The sequence below is a fragment of the Nanorana parkeri genome, unplaced genomic scaffold, assembly GCF_000935625.1.
Source record: "Nanorana parkeri isolate BGI_ZX_2015 unplaced genomic scaffold, ASM93562v1 scaffold1287, whole genome shotgun sequence".
In the NCBI taxonomy this organism is placed as follows: Eukaryota; Metazoa; Chordata; class Amphibia; order Anura; family Dicroglossidae; genus Nanorana; species Nanorana parkeri.
Genome location: NW_017307555.1, coordinates 304,313 through 323,180, shown reverse-complemented (window position 1 = coordinate 323,180; position 18,868 = coordinate 304,313). Strand labels below are relative to the sequence as shown.

The 18,868-nt window shown below is 41.2% G+C and overlaps 1 protein-coding gene across 3 annotated transcripts in view; it reads right to left on the bottom strand.

Moving 5' to 3' along the window:
- Positions 1 to 18,868, bottom strand: part of PRKCG (protein kinase C gamma) — a 338,573-nt gene that overhangs the window by 26,135 nt on the left and 293,570 nt on the right. For all 3 annotated transcript variants that reach the window (XM_018569099.1, XM_018569100.1, XM_018569101.1), the window contains 2 exons: positions 17,231 to 17,293; positions 15,373 to 15,511 (listed from right to left, as the gene is read on the bottom strand). In XM_018569099.1, the coding sequence (XP_018424601.1) occupies positions 15,373 to 15,511; positions 17,231 to 17,293 (202 nt within the window). The remainder of the gene's footprint in view (positions 1 to 15,372; positions 15,512 to 17,230; positions 17,294 to 18,868) is intronic.

Below are 18,868 nucleotides of genomic sequence, written 5' to 3'. Positions count from 1 at the left end.
TTTTCTTTCCTTCTGTCATATTCATTGATTAATTTACCTTTGGTGTATTCAGGTGTTAGTTCTTGTTTGGGTCTGGTTTCTAGAGAGTTAATAAGAGCATTGTAATAAAAGGCTGCATAACAGTAATGCCACCACATGGTTATCTTTAATTTTCTCTCCAATTGCACATAGCTGTTATACGATTTCCAGCATGGCATTCACATGTTCACTGATTTCCTGACCTTTACTGTTTAGGTTTGAACACTCATGCAGTTTCTGTAATGTAGTCCACATACCTTTAGCTCTATTTTCTTTTCTTATGTGGATGAGCTGGTCATCTCCACTAGCAGATGTATAATTGCTTTCGCTTGCCTGTTTTTCTTGTCCCATTCCATTATGGGTACATTAGTGGGTCTGTCTGTACTCAGTACTTGCCACAAGTTGTCTTTGCTTAGCAGCATTTAAAGCTTGAACTTACATAGCTGGTAGTTGCTATTGTTGAGCTTTGCAATTGCAAACTTCATATCTGAACTACTAGCCATCTTTCGGTAGTTTAGATGCAGGTCTTGTTGACTTGCAGTATTATGTTTAGTGTCTGGGCTCATAACCTGTTGGTTATGTGTTTAGATGAAGCACTGAGATCTTCAGAAATGCTGAATTAAGTTTTACTTGCTTAGAAGGACATTATATCAGAATACAGCATTTACAGCATACAGAGTGTACATGAGGGAGAGAAGTGTCTATGTACAGGAACACACATTCTAGCTTCTCAACATTTAGGCTGGCAGCCTGAGACATAAAGAATTCAAAAACAGTAATTTACTAAAAAACATAGCAGGCATAGGGAGAGCCATGTATAAAAGGCTATATGATCTGCCATAGGACAGACAATTTAAAGTATAAGGCTATATTTACAGACTAGTTCCATATGGGAGATATGCTAAAAGATTTTGGAGGCTGCAATAGTACTTCAAGCGATGAGAACAAGTAAAGGAGTGACTTGGAGAGTGGGTGTGAGTCACATGCTCACTCTTCCCTGGAAAAGCCAGGTATTTCAATTTGGTCCTGGTTGGACAATACAGCAGCAGAGGAACAAAAGTGTGAGTATATATGATGGAAAAGGGAGGGAGTTAAATGACCCTTTTACTTTGCCTCGCAAGAGAATGAGTCAATGAATCTTAAGGTGTTTCAAAATGAAATGTGATAGTTCCACATTAGGCTACTTTAGCATACCTTTAGGCACCGTAGGGTATCTTAAAGTGACATTGAAGTCTCCCCCCCCCCATCCTGCTTTAAGGACTTACCTTAAGTGATGCCTGTTGGTGTGAACATTTTCCTACTTCCAGTTCTTTTCAGCAGTCCCTCCAGCGCTGTTGCCGATCTCTGATCCAGCACAGACTTCTCTTTCTTCCTGTCCCATGGAGTCTGTCCTGACTTACACTGTGTCTCTCCTCCTCTCCCTGCCGGTGATCTCCCCACCAGTGATCTCCACTGCGCATGCATCCGCACACATCCTCACTCGAGAAGCTGGATTCTACAGCCAGGAGCGAACGGCAGAGACACAGGTAAGTTTTTACCTATTTGGTAACTTTTTTATTGTTTTAAATGTTTTTGCATATACAGCTTGCTAGCAGTAGATATATGTAAAAATAAATAATACTTTAATACCACTTTAATGTGGCTAAAAATATCAAAGCATTGCTCCTGCAATAAAATTCACTTACCTAATCAGCAGATGGCGAGTCTGAACTTCAAGCAGTACAGGCTTTGGTTCTCCAGTTCAGCTTAATGGTTCTTCCAGCTGATCCCCATGTCACTACAGGACTCAATAGTGACATAGGGGTAGGCAGGAAAAACCATAAGTGTAGCAGGGAAAGCAGGCATTCGCCACAACTGGAAATGTCAAATGCTAAAGACTGCCAAAATTAGTGTTGTTTGAAGACAATTGAATTTGGAATTCCTCCTACTAGAGATGTAAGTAATGTCTTCTTTGGTAGGAGCCAGGCTCATTTCTTTGGGGGAGAAGTGACAGAGCCGTTTTAATTGGTCCAGGCAGATTGATTAGGGTCTTTGAAGTTCAAAGTTATCCTTTAAGGCGTATATTAGTATAATACAGGCAGTCCCCGAGTTACAAACATCCGACTTACATACAACCCCTACTTACAAACCATGCTATACAGCAGGGGGTCCCAGGCTGCAGCCAAAGTGTACCGCGCAGCATTTCAGTAGTTGTAATGCTACCGCACTCGTGCCGACGAGGAGTGCCTGCCTTTTTGGGTCTGATTCGTAGTACTGTACGTACGAAGTTGGCTCTTGTTAGATGTGCAGACGAGGGGTGCCCTCCTTTTCCTCCGGGTCACTGTGAGGTTTTTACTGCTGTCTATATCCTCATTAGAAAGATTTAATCTCACTTCCCGTAATTGAGACAACAGGAAGTGAGAGGAAATCTACCCCTAGGAAGGGAAATTCACTCCTGTAAGGGTTATCATGGGAAAAAGGTGTCTCCTTTGAAGCTTTATCACCAATCCTTGTTTCCATGACAATCCAACATTTTCAAAATCCAATTGTCACAGGGACAGAAAGTGAGGGGAAATCTTCTGAACAGGGGCACCCACAGCAAAACAAACGTTACAGGGGGTTAACCCTTCCCTATGCTATCTAAAACAAAACAAAATGTTGTGGCTAGAGTTACACTTAAAAATGTACCTGTTCCAACTTACATACAAATTAAACTCAAGGACAAACCTACAGTCCCTATCTTGTTCGTAACCTGGGGACTGCCTGTATACACATATCATTTTAAAAGATGCAATTTAAGCCAGAAAATAAGCACAAAAAAAAGAGCAGCTTTCCCAATTATTCTGATCTGTGATGCCATCTGCTGTCCTCAGCTGGTTATTTCAGAAAGTGTTGATCCCCCTTGTCAGGTAATGTGTGTGCTAGTTATTCAGATGGAACATGACAAGTACAAGATAGAAAAGCAGAGGAGAAACAAACTGATCTAGGTTAAAGCTTTTATTTTACATATGCTTAGCTAATGAAACTCCCCTGTGGCCTCATACTGTCTAACGGAAGCCTGAGGAGCTGAGACTACAAAAGAGCTCTTCGTTGCTCCAAAAAACAAAAGGCAGATATGTGCTTTTAGAACACTGTGACTGTAAAAAAACGGTACATTAAAAAGTAGACTGTGTGACTCTGCAAGTCTGCAGGTGCATTACCTTCTACGTGTTACACATAATGAGCTGGTGATTAGAGAGTCTGGAAAGTGGCAAAACTTTAAATCAAGGTTTAAAAATGTAATTGTTATACAAGATTCTCTCTAAAGTAAATGTAGACCCAATTACTGACAGTTTATATAAACTTTAACATGTTAAAACATATTTATATACTTTATATGATATACATTTATATTATAAAAGTGATTTTCAATCTTCAACCAAAAATAACAAGATAAAAATGAATTGCCCATAAAAAGATAAAACAAAACCAGCTTTTGTTGCAATATTAACATTCTATCCAGTAGGGATGTCCCGATACCGGTACTAGCATCGGTATCGGTACCAATACAAGGCATTTTGACAAGTACTTGTACTTGTCAAAATGCCCAGATACAAAACGCCGAAGCTTGCGCTTTTTTTTTTCTTTACCTACAGGCTGCATGTAAGATACTTACCCGTCCACGATCCCAGAGCGGCGTTCGGCGCCGCCCACTTCCTCAGCATCACGCTGCCACTCGTCACTAGCTGTCAGAATAAAGCAGCGGGATTTGAAATGGCCGGCGTCTCAGTAATAAGTTCAGACGCTGATCATTTCCCCCATCGGCTGTCTCCTTCGGTTGCAGAGTATGAGTCACCGCTCTGCTCTTCCCTCTCACTGACAGCTTAGCTCTACTCGCTGCTCTGCTTCCTCCACACTGTGATTGGTCCTTGCATGTCAGCCTTGCAGACTGTGAGACCAGAGACCGTCTCCTATTGTTTCCAATCCTCCCACTGAATCATCCGCTGACTGCTTCTAACTACTAAACAATTCACCCTGGACGTCGGACTCCAGCTTATCTTAAAGGGACAGTGTACCTTAAGACAAAGAGTACCACTAGAAGCTTGCAAGTGATCACATAGGATCCTCTTGAGTTCCAGCACTCTCAGTCAAACCTCGGAGGGTACCCTAAATGTGGCAACACAACCAACCGCAAGTATCTGTGACACTTGCATTGCTGTGAACTCTTCTCTAATGTTACTTTGCATAGACAGGCAGGCAGGCATTTACTTTTTTTTTTGTGTGACATTACCTGTATGAAGAAATACAGATGAAATAGTGATCCCATTACTTTCCCTGTGCAATCTACAGACTGGGGCATTTATATCGAATCAGTCAGATCCTGATGTTAGCCCGTTATCCGCAGCTGAGTTGCATTTATAAAGTGTAAGTTACTGATACTGAAAATTGAATTACTAAGCTTTACAGAGAAGGGGCGAGTCAGCACTGGTCCGCTGGGAGGAGCTCCAGGTGGGGTCCTAATTTAGCTGGCTGGCGACTGCCCAGAGGACCCAGACACACGCGGCACCTCTGGGCAGTTGCCGGCCAGCTAAATTAGGACCCCACCTAGAGCTCTTCCCACCGGACCAGCTTGACTCGCCGCTGCTCTCCCTCACAGCGCCGACTATGACCTCACCAGCAAGGTTAAATCATGATCCATAGTACATAACATGTAGTTGTACTATGGATCATTTAACCTATTCATGTTAGCAGGGCAGAATTGTAACTCTATTACTGCAGTGTACTGGAAGTGTGTACCAGGTTAAATGATCCATAGCACACACTTCCAGTACACTGCAGTAATAGAGTTACAATTCTCCCCTGCTAACATGAATAGGTTAAATGATCCCAGAGGCAGATGCATGATCGGATTTGTAGTTTCATGACAACTGTGTGAAAGCAAATACAAATGTTTTATTGTTCTAAAACAGTCTTAAATTAAAGTTCTCCATAATCATAAAGAAATTGGCCTAAAACCATTAGTCTGTATTGTTTTTTAAAAAGACACCTGTCCCTTTAAGAAAAAGTATTGGTAATTGGTATTGGCAAGTACTTGAGGGGAAGTACTTGTACTTGGCCCTAAAAAAGTGGTATCGGGACATCCCTACTATCCAGAGATTTTCCCTGCTGCAAGATGTTTCCAGCCTGATGGCTAACGTCATTCAACCCATTTCGTCTGAGCCCAGGTCACCATGCACTCGGGCTAGCCTGTTACTAGATAAAGACTGTAGAGGCAGCAGAACGATGAGCACATCTCTCCATCACTCTGCTTTCTTTTCCTATTAGCATACTCCTCTTGTCCGCTTATGAACTGACTGGCTCCTTGTGCCTCTTATTCCGCTCACACTCCAGCCCTTCTGCACAAAGACTACAAGAGGCAAAAGGCTGGTGCCAGGTCACATAGTTAGTTACATAGTCAGGTTGAAAAAAAGACACAAGTCAATGGAGTTAAACCTATAGATATAGGAAAGAAAAAAAGTAAAACCTAAAACAGAATGCTATGCCCACAGTTACCCACAGTTGATCAGAGGAAGGCAAAACAAACCCCTATAAAGCATGGTTCAATTTGCTCCAACGGGAAAAAAATTCCTTCCTGATCCCATAAGGCAATCGGATATTCCCTGGATCAACAGTCTCTAGTGCTTATTATACTTACAAGATGTCAATATCCAGTAATATTCTGTGCATTTAGGAATGCATCCAGGATTTTTCTAAACAGTTAGCTGAGCTCGCTAGAACTAGCTCCTGGGGGAGTCTATTCCACATTTTCACAGCTCTAACTGTGAAGAATCCTTTCCGCATGCAAAGATTAAACCTCTTTTCCTCCAGACGCAAAGGGTGCCCCCTTGTCCTTTGCAGTGACCTTAAAGTGAATAATTTGGCACCAAGCTCACTATATGGTCCATTTATGTATTTATACATGGTGATCATGTCCCCCCTTAATCTTCTCTTCTCCAGAAAGAACAAATTCAGTGTTTGGTCGCCCTTCTCTGCACTTTCTCCAGTTTCACAACATCCTTTTTGTGAACTGGTACCTAAAACTGAACTGCATATTCCAGATGAGACTTACTAATGCTTTGTACAGGGGCAGGATTATGTCTCTATATCTGGAGTCTAGACCTCTTTATACAAAAAAGTATTTTGCTTGCTTTAGAAACTGCAGCTTGACATTGCATGCTGTTATTCAGTCTATGGTCTACCAGAACACCCAGATCTTTCTCCATCATTGACTCCCCCAAATAGTATATGAAGCGTGCATGTTTTTAGTCCCAAGGTGCATAGCTTTACATTTATATCAACATTAAACCTCATTTGTCAAAAAGATGGTGCTACTAATTTTGGAGGTCCTGCGATAATTGCACAAATGTTTATCAAATCAATATGAAACGGATAAAAATATAAAATTTAAAGCACACTAAAATCAGTGCCAGTGCACAAAAATACTTTTCTTACTAAATCTAAAAGATAAAACTGCATCGAGTTAATAACAAATATTTAAAATTGCGCCTTTTTACGAAAAGGTAAAAAAATTAAATAACGCAAAACTGTAAATAAACTACTTATGTAACAAAACGTTTTTGCACTGTGTTGGTGTATGTGTTATGATAAAATGACACAGGCGTACATTTAATCGCAACACAGTGTATCGCAATGCACGGCAATGCATCACAGCGCTTTGCCATGCGCTGCCACAGTTAAATTAATGTTATTCTACAAAGGAAATTTTAAAAAAATCAAGCGATACTTTCTAACAATGCATCACAGTACATGGTGTACACCACAATATGGTGCATGTGTATGTTATGTGTGGGGGGGGGAGTTGTGTTTTTTTTATTAGTTAATTTTTGTACAGATTTTTTTTTTTAAATTAATAATTTTTTTTTTACTTTCATTGATTTTTTTTACTGTTGGGGGGCTTTGGGGAAATATTAGGGGACCATTTCCTTTTTAAATTAGAAAAAGGAATTGAGGACACAGATTCCTCAATCTCTTTTTCTGCAGCCTTAACACTCAATGAATGGAAAGCACTCAGTACAGAGGCTTCCCATTCATAACTGGTGATAGTAAAACATTTTACTATCATCCAGTTTATGAATAGGTAGAAGCCTGTATACTGAGGCTTCCACCCTTTGAGAAACTCATGAATGAACAGGAAGTGATGTAAAGGACTTTCTGTTCATTCCTAACTGGGGACACATAGTACTATGTATCCCCAGTTGTTTACAAACATTGAAGTGATCAGCCGATTACTCCAGTGTTTGCTCTGAACAGTAAATACCGATCCTCCCGCTCTCCATCCTGAACTGCTCTGCACGCACAATCACAGAGCCGCAGACGATCCAGGATTAACAGCCGGCGGCTCTGATCTCCACACCGCTTGGCCATCCTGATCTTGCGGCTCCCTCTTCCCCCTCGCCGACCATTTTTCCTCGGATCCCTGCTGCCTCAGCCCATGAAGGCGCGGGAGAGCAGTGGGGATCCGAGGAAAAACAGGAGAAGATGCAGAGGCCAGCGGCAATGCCGTCGGTGCAGGTGGGGGGAGGGTCGCACGGAATTTTTGTTAATAGCTGTCATCAGTGGATTGTCAGCCACTGATGACAGCTATTACTTTACAGGGGGCCATCAAGGGAACCGTTCTGATATAAGCTAAAGCGACCATGAGCTTATAGCAGAACCGTAACAGCCACCAACCTATGGCACATTGACGTGGCCAACTGGCAACAGTTATGTTCCACTGAATGCCATACATTGGTGGCAGAGAAATGGTACGGACACTGCTTCAGGTCTCTGCTTCATCAGCTTCTTTGGGGATCCCTAGGTGGCATTAGGGGTATTAGAGACCCCTAATGTCTCCATAAAGAGGACCTGTCAGTTTGCCTGTGCTATCACATCGGGGGATTGTTAGCCCCCTACGTGATAGCAATAACATTAAGTGTAAAAAAAAGATACAAAAATTCAAGTCACACTTAAAAACATTTAAACAACAAATATATATGTAAATATGCGTTGGATGCGCTAACAAGCAAAAACGACAATTGCGCTACACAAATGTTGGATCGCAAGCAATAATACTAAACTGATAAACGGTAAAAGCTTTTAAATTGTCATCCATGGGCAATTTTGGGTAATGTATTTTTTTGTGGTTTCACAGGTGCGTGCAATTTTAAGGCTTTGGTGTCTATATACCTGACGTGACCCCGTTTTTTGTATTTCACCAAAAAAATGGGTAATAATAAATGTTTTCTTTTGCAAAATGTTAGGTAATTTTTCCTAGCAAAAAAAAAAAAAACCCCAGTGGTGATTAAATGCCACTAAAAGAAAGCTCTATCTGTCCCCAAAAAATGGTATAACATTAATTTCAATACAGCGTAATGTCAATACTGAGTAAATGTCAAAATACTGAAAAATGGCCTGGACAAGAAGGAGGTTTAAACACCCTGGTCTTGAAGTGGTTAACTATTAACAAAAATGTATCTTATTTGCGTATCACTCGGCTGTAGATCCTCAGATCATCTCTGAATATGTGCCGACACTGTCCTTCCTTCTGGAGGGTGGCTGCTTTTGTTTCCCATGGTCCCTGTGTGTGTTGTTAAGTAGCCACCGGTCCAAGCTTACTCCAATCTCAATACAAATTAGTAAATTAAACTAAACATGAGATTGTAGTCCATCATGGGAGGGAGCGGTGGCTACTTTACAACACACAGAAGGTCCATGGGGAACAAAAGTAGCCACTCCGGAAGGATGGACAGTGTCAGCAAAAATTTAGAGAGGATTTAAAGATCTGCAGCTGAGTTATGAACAAATAAGATTTTTGTTAATAGTTCGGGTCCCTGAATGTATTTTTAAGATTTAACTCCTGAGTTTAGTGTAATTTCTAAAAAATTTATATACAGTATGTTGTCAGGTATAGGATAATACATAAAAAATTAATAAACGAGTAATAATTAAGGTAAAGTGGTTTTGTCCATTCTGTGGAAATATCGTTTTTGGCTGAAAAACATATGGGACTACAAAATTATGCATTTTCTATCCTACTCAGTAATCTTCTCTGCCAAAATCTTGATGCCGCTTTCCTTGGAGTAGAGATGGTTTATGTGCTGATTCCAGTGATGGCCCAAAAGGTTCAACAAGGACAAAATAAGTGTGCCTTGGAAGGGGTCAGCTTGGTGCTAGGGATTTTGGGTTGGAGATGGCTTGGAGCTATTTTATGCTAAGGGTTAAAGTTAGGTTGTCTTGGACTAAATTTTACGGTGTAAAACTTTAAGGCCTCATTCACACGAGAAAAAGCCGGCACGTACAGATCCGTGCTGCATGCACGGCCGTATTGGGAGGCTCCTGGGAAGGAGAGGTGCTGCGTGTGATTAGTACGCAGCCTCTGTCCTTCTCTATAGGAGTATGCGGCCGTACACCACCCTACACTCACCCGCCCTGCTCGTACGTGTGGGTGCGGGTGTCCGTACTTGTATGCTGACAGGATGGATCCTGTCTGTGTCTGACCTGGGACACCCGCACGGACCTGCACTTGGGGTGAGCGTAGGGTGGCGTACGGCCGCATACTCCTATAGAGAATGACAGGGGCTACTGTCAGGAGTGCCGGTGGCTTGGCAGAGTGGAGTGGAACCCACTGGCAGGAAGTGGCCTGAAGCGTCCAAAGGCAGAGGTACAAAAGGGGCAATCCAAAAGAGAAGTCAAACTGCAATTCGGGTTGAGGCAGGCAGCAAAGGTTCAGGGGCGAAAGTCAGTCCAAGTTCGGCAACAGGGGGTCCAGATGAGGGGTCAGGAAGCAGCAGCAAGATACATTGATGGGGAGCTAGGTAATCACACCATAGGGTGGAATAACCCAGCAACAAGCCAGAGCTCTGGCCAGGTTTTTATAGCCAGGGAATGTAAGACCACCCCTGGTCACCGAGGCTCATGCGCACCTGCAACCCAGGCACCAGGAGTTCTACCAGGCTGGAGGGGAACACGTGCCCTGCGCCGTGCCTGTTGTCTCCGTGAAGTGGTAACACCCCCTGTTTCCTAACAGCTACGTACCAAGCACCTGTCCTTCCCGCAAGCTGCCAGATGGCCGTGCACGCAGCACGGAGCTGTACGTGGCGGCCTTTTCTAGTGTGAATGAGGCCTTAGTGTTAAAGTGGACCTTTACCCATATCTTTAAAATAACAACAAAGACACCTTTAGAAATGTTTAGTAATGACAATCTACAAACAGATACTTCTAGATAATTGCCTGCTTTGTATTCTTTGCATAGCTTTTTTCTCTTTTCTTCCCCAGCCTTCTGATAGTTGTTATTTTAGCTCTCTAGACAAAATGAGCACTTAACTCTTGGAGTGTGAGGGGTAGCACCACTGCAAGGGTTAAGATTTCATATGCCCGAGTTCTTCTTTAAGGTCTGGGAAAACGTAAGGGTTAAGTCATAGTGGTGCATTTGTAAAAGCTCCACTCAGCTCTAGCTCCCCTAGATGGCACTGACAAGTATAGGAAATTCCTATACTCATCAGCACCATGTAGAGGAGCCAGTGCCATGCAAACGGCATCCGCCCACCATATAGCCAGACGGAACTTTTATAAATGAACCCCCTAATGTTCATTTGAACCCCTTCATGAACCCCTAACTAAGGGTTACCTTTTAGGACCATGTTCAGGGTAAATCTACAGGTTAAGTTATGGGGTTTAGATGAAAGGAGTGTTAAGAGCAAGGCTAAAGTCGACATCAATTAAGGATTGAAGTCAGACTACAGGTTTTTTTACTTGTTTTTGCACCAAAAACTACCAGAACCCAATTCTCAGGGCCAAAAACAATCCTCAACCATTTCAATGCAGTTAAACCATGTAAGAGTTACTGTACATAGGCATCAGACTCAGAAGCAAGTCAAACACAGCATACTTTTAGGAAAGCAGCTGGCGCTGAAGAAATGTTTGCAATGTGTTTTTTTTTATTTTGCCTTCACATTGATTTGCATAATTGCATAGAGTATTAAAAACAATAAAAACACAAGGGCCCAAATCATCCTAGCTTTATAAAAATGCAACATTGATGTATGGCAAAAAAATAAATAAATATAAGCTCAATGCAATGCAATTCCATTTCAAGTTCAAGTCCAGACCCTTCAAAAAGGTCAAATCATTCAAATAGTGCATTTCATAAATTTTGATTGTTGGAGTATCATGATTCACTGGGAAAGAACTAATTTTGAAAAATTAATACCGACTACCAAACCGAACCACTCATTTTAAGTAACAGAATTTTTTAAAAAAAGTATAAAATTTGTAAAACAAAAAGAAATACATAAAATATATTGCATACCGGCATTAACTGAATCCTTGGAAGCAAAGACTTAAAAAAAAACTAAAACCGACAGACTAAATGTTAGAGAACTGTGCCATCTAGTGGTTTTATGTTCCATCTGAATGTAGCACGTTTCATACTGTGGGTCAGTGTTTCTCAGGGTTATATACTGTATAATGTACTCCTTCACTACAACAAATAATTACCATGTACTCCCTGCTGTGCCAGTTGTGTTATCTCAAATAAAGTATCAAATGTGTATATTTAAAAGCTTATTCAGACATATGCTTTCCTTTGTGGTGCATTATTCATTTAATTGAATGGCTAACGAACCACAGACTTAAGCTGGCCATACACCTTACAATTTATCTGCAGATTTTCTGTGGTCAGATGGAAAAGGTGTAACAGATTCCTCCATCTACAATTAGATGTGTGGATGGAGTAATCTCCACCTGGGCCAATCAGTTGCACTTTTTCCATCTGACCACAGAAAATCTGCAGATAAATTGTAAGGTGTATGGCCAGCTTAAGATAAATTGTATGGGCACCTTTATAAGTAGACACGTACTACTGTTGTTAATGCAGTGCGTTACTGTGCATGGTGCTACACGGCAACACAGGTACATTGGTGGTACGTTGACTTATTGAGTTGAAGTGCCATTTAAAATGTTACATGCTTTGCTGTACATTGTGGTAACCACAACACACAGGTCTAAATTTGCCCTTATTGGACATAACTTCTGTTCCAAGCAATGCATTATACTTTTGAAATAACTGAAAATAATTAAACCAGTTTGTTTTTGCATAGCACATACGTACTAAGCTTGCCGGCGCTAGCGCAAGGCAAGATGGGCACTTGCCTTACGGCGCCAGGGAACAGGGCGGAAAAGTCGCCCGATCGAGACCAGACTCTCAGTGTGTGGGCTGCCGCTGCGGGCGGGCGGCCGGCATCTGAAGGATGCGGCGCTGACCTGTGCAGTGCAGTCTCACGTCTCAGACTCAGTGACACTCAGTCTCACTGAGTGTCTCGTCCTTCCTTGGCTACGTCAGTAAGTGACGTAAGTGGCCCCGCCCCTGGTTCCCCTGGCCGCTCAGCCGCATGTGAAGGACTGGAGCGAGGGCTGCAGGAGGCGGAGCAACGGACAGACCGGACCAGCAGGCAGTGTGGCGGCAGTGGCGTCATCCTGGAGGCGACGGCGACCTGTTGAGGGACTCGGGAGCACCCGGTGCACAAATTTTGAAGTTGGAACCGAGTAAGGAGGCGATTTCACCCTCTCTTGGTGACCCACGGTCGGACTCATATCGGGAATAGGGATCGGGAGCTGGCTGAAGTGGGAGCGGTATGTAATGTTACAAAGACAAAGTGCACGTGGTATGCTGCATTGTATTGTATTATTTTGTATTGTATTGTGCATTGTATATACAGTATATTGTATTGTGTATTGACAATACACAATACAATATAGAATGCACAATACAATATACAATGCACAATACAATACAGTATTGTATTGTGCATTGTATAATATATTGTGTAAAGTGTATTGTATTGTGCATTGTATATTGTATTGTGTATTGTATTGTGTATTGTATTGTGCATTGTATAATACAGCGGCACAATGCTGAACACCTGCAGCTATAGAGGAACAACAAATCCCAGCAATAATACATTATACAGGCTGGTTAATATATTATTGCTGGGATTTGTTGTTCCTCTGTAGCTGCTGGTATTCTCCATTGCGCTGTATAATGTATTATTGCTGGGATTTGTAGTTCCTCTATAACTGGTCAGTGGTAATCTGCATTGCGCAGTATAATCATTATACAGCGCAATGGAGAATACCACCAGCTATAGAGGACTACAAATCCCAGCAATAATATAGAGCTGCAACAATTAGTCGATTAAAATCAACAATGGAAAACGTTGTCAATGTTTTTCATGGTCGATTTGTCGACCATGAAAAAATTTTAATTTCCCACTCGCCTCTCACGCCCGCCTGTTCGCAGCTCCATACACGAGTGACGCCGCGTACGCCACGCTCACCACACAGGCCGGACACACGCCCGCAGAGCCGCCGCCGCGACTTACAAGGGTTCAGAAACAGGTAAGGGGGACCTGTTTTAAAAGCTTTCTGTTTAAAAAAAAAAAAGCGGCACACTGCAGAACACAGCTATAGATCTATAGATGAACACCAAATCTCTGCAATAATATATTAAGCAGCCTGTATAATGTATTATTGCTGGGATTTGTGTGTGTGTGTGTGCGTGCGTGCTAGCCGGGGAGGGGGGGGCGGCAAAATGCACCTTCGCCTGAGTTGGCAAAAATCCTTGCACCGACCCTGCCTTTTACCTGGAAGAGTACCCTAGCGTATACATATGACACTTTTGGAACCGCTGCAGTAAATGATTTATGATGTAAAATAGAATGAATCATACGGATACATCTTTCCTTCCCCATGTTTATGGTCTAAAACAGTGATTGTAAAACCTTAGTGAAACCAAAACCTTCCATGCTCCAACAGTAAAAAGTAAAAACAAGTGTAAACTCAAACAATAAAAGTATGGGATATGCTGTAATTTAAATAGACACATTGACAAAATCATTATTTGTCTCCTCTCTCTCTCCTTTCTCTTCTCATTCTCGCTTTCCTTCTGACACTGTGGAATGTGTCAGAGCTATATAAGGGATAATAATAATAATAATAATAATAATAATAATAATAATAATAATAATAATATAGTATGTGACTGTGGTGGAACATTAGAGTGTAAGCTGCTCTGGTGCAAAGACTTATGTGAATGTGTTCTATATATAGCACTGCAGAATATGTCAGGTCTGTATTATAATAATAGTGTGTGACTGTGGTGGGACATTAGAGTGTAGGCTCTTCTGGTGCAGATACTAACGTGAATGTCTTAGTGGTCTCTGTACAGCACTGCAGAAAATATCAGAGCTTTATAAATGTATAATAATAGTGTGTGACTTTTTTTTTTTCATTCTTGCTCTGCCTTTTTCTCCTCTTTCTCACTCCCGTGCTCTCATTCTCTATTTCCTTCTGACGTATGTCAGAGCTATATAAAGGCATACTAATTGTGTGTGACTGTGGTAGACATGCAAAAACATACACCCATAGGTTGAACTGGATTGACCCTTGTCTTTATTCAACCTTACCTACTATGTTGCTATGGTGGGGCATTAGAGTGTAAGCTCCTCTGGTGTAAAGACTGGTGTGAATGCCTCAGAATTGAACTGTGTGAATGTAAATGGTAGGGGCAGGAGGCACTTGACGTCTGATGCCTTGCAGAGCACAAATAATACTGTTTGCACCAGGGCAGTGCATTAACAGCAGAGCAAGTGAATGCGCTATACCATTGGCATAAAGCAGACCAGAAGCTGCAGCCCAGCAGGAGGAAGGCTGTGGCTGGGTGGTTGAGGACCACTGGTCTAAAATGTTCATGATACAGTCAAATAGTTAGTTTTCAGTAAGTTTCATTGACTATGGTTTCAAAACAGTTGTAGTGATAACTGCTACTTCCATTGCCTATACTATTATACCTGAAGCTGCATGCAGGGCAAAGCAATATGTACATTTTAATTCTGCCTACCCAAATTCCTACTTGCTTTATCGTCCATCGTCCCCCCCCCCCATATATCTTTGTTTCACAAATGCACATAGACTACAGGGAGAATCCGTGACACTTGTGTCACAATGCACTATGATTTTTTTCTGCAGCAGCACCTTTAGACTGTCTATCTCTTATTTTATTTTAAGTCCATGCCCCATGTGGACAGAGCAGGCAACAAGGGATAATGAGTCCCTTCTCTGATGCATACAGTTGTTTTTGGAAATATGAGCCTTTTTAAGCCTGAGATAATGAGATCTGTACACAGCAGAAAGGAATACACAGGTAAACAAGTGAAAAGTAGCCTGGAGCGCCATCTACTCACTGAAAATGTAAGTATGAAATATTCCTTTTAAAGTCATAGTGCATACTTAGTATGTTCAAATTGTAAAGGTCCTTGTGATCTAGATTTATGCGAGCATGGTGAAGAAGAGGGGCAGTACCTCTGGAGCGATGTAGTCTGGAGTTCCACAGAAAGTGCGAGTAGTAGCTCCACTAAAAATGTTCTCTTTACACATTCCAAAGTCGGTAATTTTAATGTGTCCTTCAGCGTCCAGCATAACATTGTCCAGCTTCAGGTCTCTGTGTACAGAAAGGCAGTGTCAGCATGAAGAGAAAAGTGGAAAAAGTGCATAGGGTATTCGTACTATAATACTAGAACAAAGATAAGCAGAGTGCCACAGACCTCTATGAAAACATATAACACAATATTAACAAATTAGACAGTACCTATATACAACGTCACCAGAATACAGGGAATTATTTCAATAGAAAAAAAAAACATACACATGACATACAGTTGAAATTTAAAAACAGAAAAATAGCATCTACCTGACAACGATTTTAAATTAAACTTTAGTTCACCTTTAATTTGACCAATTAACATTCCCTAACATTAGGGAAGAGTAGATTCATTTGTTAGAATTAAAACCTGCAGTGAATTGGGATGGTTCAAGCAAGTGAATTTGTAAAGTGGTCCAAAAGACCACCTAACATTTCACTCCTGGCTTGCAAAGTGTACAGCAGGCTCCAAACACGAAGTCTGTGCTCCATGGAAGAGTGAGCTACAGGAGGGGTCCCAATGGAGATCTTGTTTGTAAACAAAATGCTAACATTTGTTAGGGGGAATACCTGCCATCTGCCACATGATTTAGTAAGGAAATCTTAATTCCCTATTAGGTGCTTTCTTGAAGAATGGTCTTTCTGTTAAGGGATCTCTCCACTGCTGTGCTCCATAGCAAAAATGTGCCCAGCCAATTAGGTATTGAAGCCAACCATCACAATAATGGACCAATAGTGATGCTGGAAGGGTCAAGCACACAAACCATCTAACCCATAACCGATTACACATGACCAACCTGTATAATAGAACACCTGGAATTTATCAAGGTGTATCAAGGTGTATAAATAAAAAACAAAACAAGGTGCTCAGAGGTACTTGCATATGCTGCCATTGCTGCATTAAATAAGGAGTTTCCAGCTCATGTTCACTTTAACTGTACATTACATCATCTAATGCACACTATCCATTCTGGCATAACATTTATTGGCATGAATCTACTGGCTTTGAATCTTATTTAATAACCATAGTTCATGCAAAAAAGCCAGAGTATAGCAAGACAAATCCATACAGCTGCCATGGACTACTACACTTTAGACCCTATTCACACGGAGCGACATGGATATTGCGCGTTTTTCCGCGTGATTTCATGCTGAGCAGCTTTGAGCTACATTGCACGATATTGAGTGACAGTGCACATTTTATTGCGCTACATAGAGCATTTTGTGGGCGGGACTACGTCGCTGCTACATTGGGCTGTAACCAATCAACAGCGATCTTGATGTGACATCATTCTTTCCTTCCATTTTTTCAGTGCAAAAGTAACCTTTTTGTAGCACGATATCACGCGACAAAGTCGTGCAATATCGCCGGTAATGCGCGATTTTACGCGGCACCATGGAGTCTATTGGAGCTGAGTTGCGCGACATCCGTGGAAAAAAGGGTCGTGTACGAGCTACAAGCTTGAGTGACGAGCTACAGGCGACGTTGAGCTGTGAGATGTGAACAGCTCCATTGAAATGCATTGGACAAGCTACAAAGAGCGATATCACAGGGAAATATGCACGCTTTCGCGGTGGAAATCGTGCGATAAAACACTTAGTGTGAACGGGGCCTTACTTTTACTCCTTTTTGAAAATTTCTATTTGCATTTGAAAGGACAATATCCCCATATTTTACTATAAGACAGGGGACATGAACTGATCCTACGAACTAACAGGACAAGAATGTGCATGCAATACCTGTAGATGATTCCCTTGTTGTGGAGGAAGAAAAGACCAATGGCAATCTCAGCAGCATAAAACCTACATAAAACATATGAATAGTGATGAACATGAAAGTAAAGGTAAACATATAGAGTAATAGGGATATAATATAAAGCATTGCATGGTCCTTGCACTATAATATTAAACTGCTATGATTTTACAGGTATCAATTTTTATATTATTACTGGATTGTTAGAATGGTGAAATTTAGTACAAATATAGTTAATGTTGTTATCATTTTATATACTTATTCTGAATTCTCAGAATACAATTTCCTAATGGATTTAGAGTCAGCCTATCCTTTAAAGGGGATGTCCAAAAAAAATTCTGACTCAGGTCTATATATGCAGTGCAGTAACATGGAAAGTCCAAACTTTCTGTATATTCATAAAACAAAATTGCAGGTTTCTTGCTGAGCTGCTGTTTATAGTATTTAGAAAAGTAATACAATAGAATTATTCTCATAATCAATTTTCAAGCCTCAAAAAAATCTTTTTAAGGACCACACAGCTGCTTTGGTGCATTGGCAGGTACAGTGCTGATGCGCCAATCCTGGCAAATTTCACTGTTGACTTTTTTTATTAGAACTTTATTGATATGTCACGAGTGACATTGTATTAAGTTCTATGGGCACAGAGAGGTGCAATGCAGTTGTTTTATGCTCCACTCCACTGCTCTGAAAAAAAGTACTGCATGCAGTACTTTTTTCAGCACACACCTCACAACGCAGTGGTGTGAACTGAGCTTGTCTGAAACAAGGCAAATCACCTTATTTAGTGTTGGTGCAGCTCCAACGCATCTGGAGGGAATCAGTCCTAAAGCCACACAAATTACATACTTTTTTTTTTCTCTGTAAAAATTGCATTCAAATTGATCTTAGCGCACACACAGACACAATATAATACCCACTTTTGATCAAATATAAAAGATGAGGTAGTGCTGACTAAATAGATACCAAACATGTCAAGTTTCAAACTTTTATGCACCTGTGAAACAGCAAAAAAGTTCAGTATCCCAAATTGTCCATAGGCTACATTTTAAAGCTTGTACAGGTCATCAATTTAGAGGCAATCATTAATAATGACTCTAGAATTATTGCTCTCACTGCAGAGAGTGAGAATGACAATACCCAACATATGTGACACAAATTATGTTTTTATACGTAAGCACATCTGAACCATGAGTTTCCATTCATATGTGTGCAGGGGCAGTGGGGTTTTAAAATTTTGTGGTTTAATTATTTTATTCAACAATAGTTTTTCAAACTTTTTGTTATTTAACGTTATTGCTAATACATAGGGAGCTGATAGCCCCCCATGTGGTAGCATGTTACTGGTGACAGGTGCTCTTTAAGGAAATATTAGGGGTCTGTTAGATCCCGAATGTCACTTTTGCAGCCCATTGAAGCTGAGCAAGCACAGAATGTACATTATCAGCTTCTTTCCAAAACTATGTGGCCAGTGAATGACAGCTCAGAAATTAGAAGTGAACAAATCATTGTTGCTTTCATGTTCATTCAGTGGGAATGAGATCAGTGAATGAATGTTCTCTGGTCTCTCTCCCTTCTCTCTGCCAACACCAACCTTGCTGGTCTCTGGCCCTCTGGAACCCGGG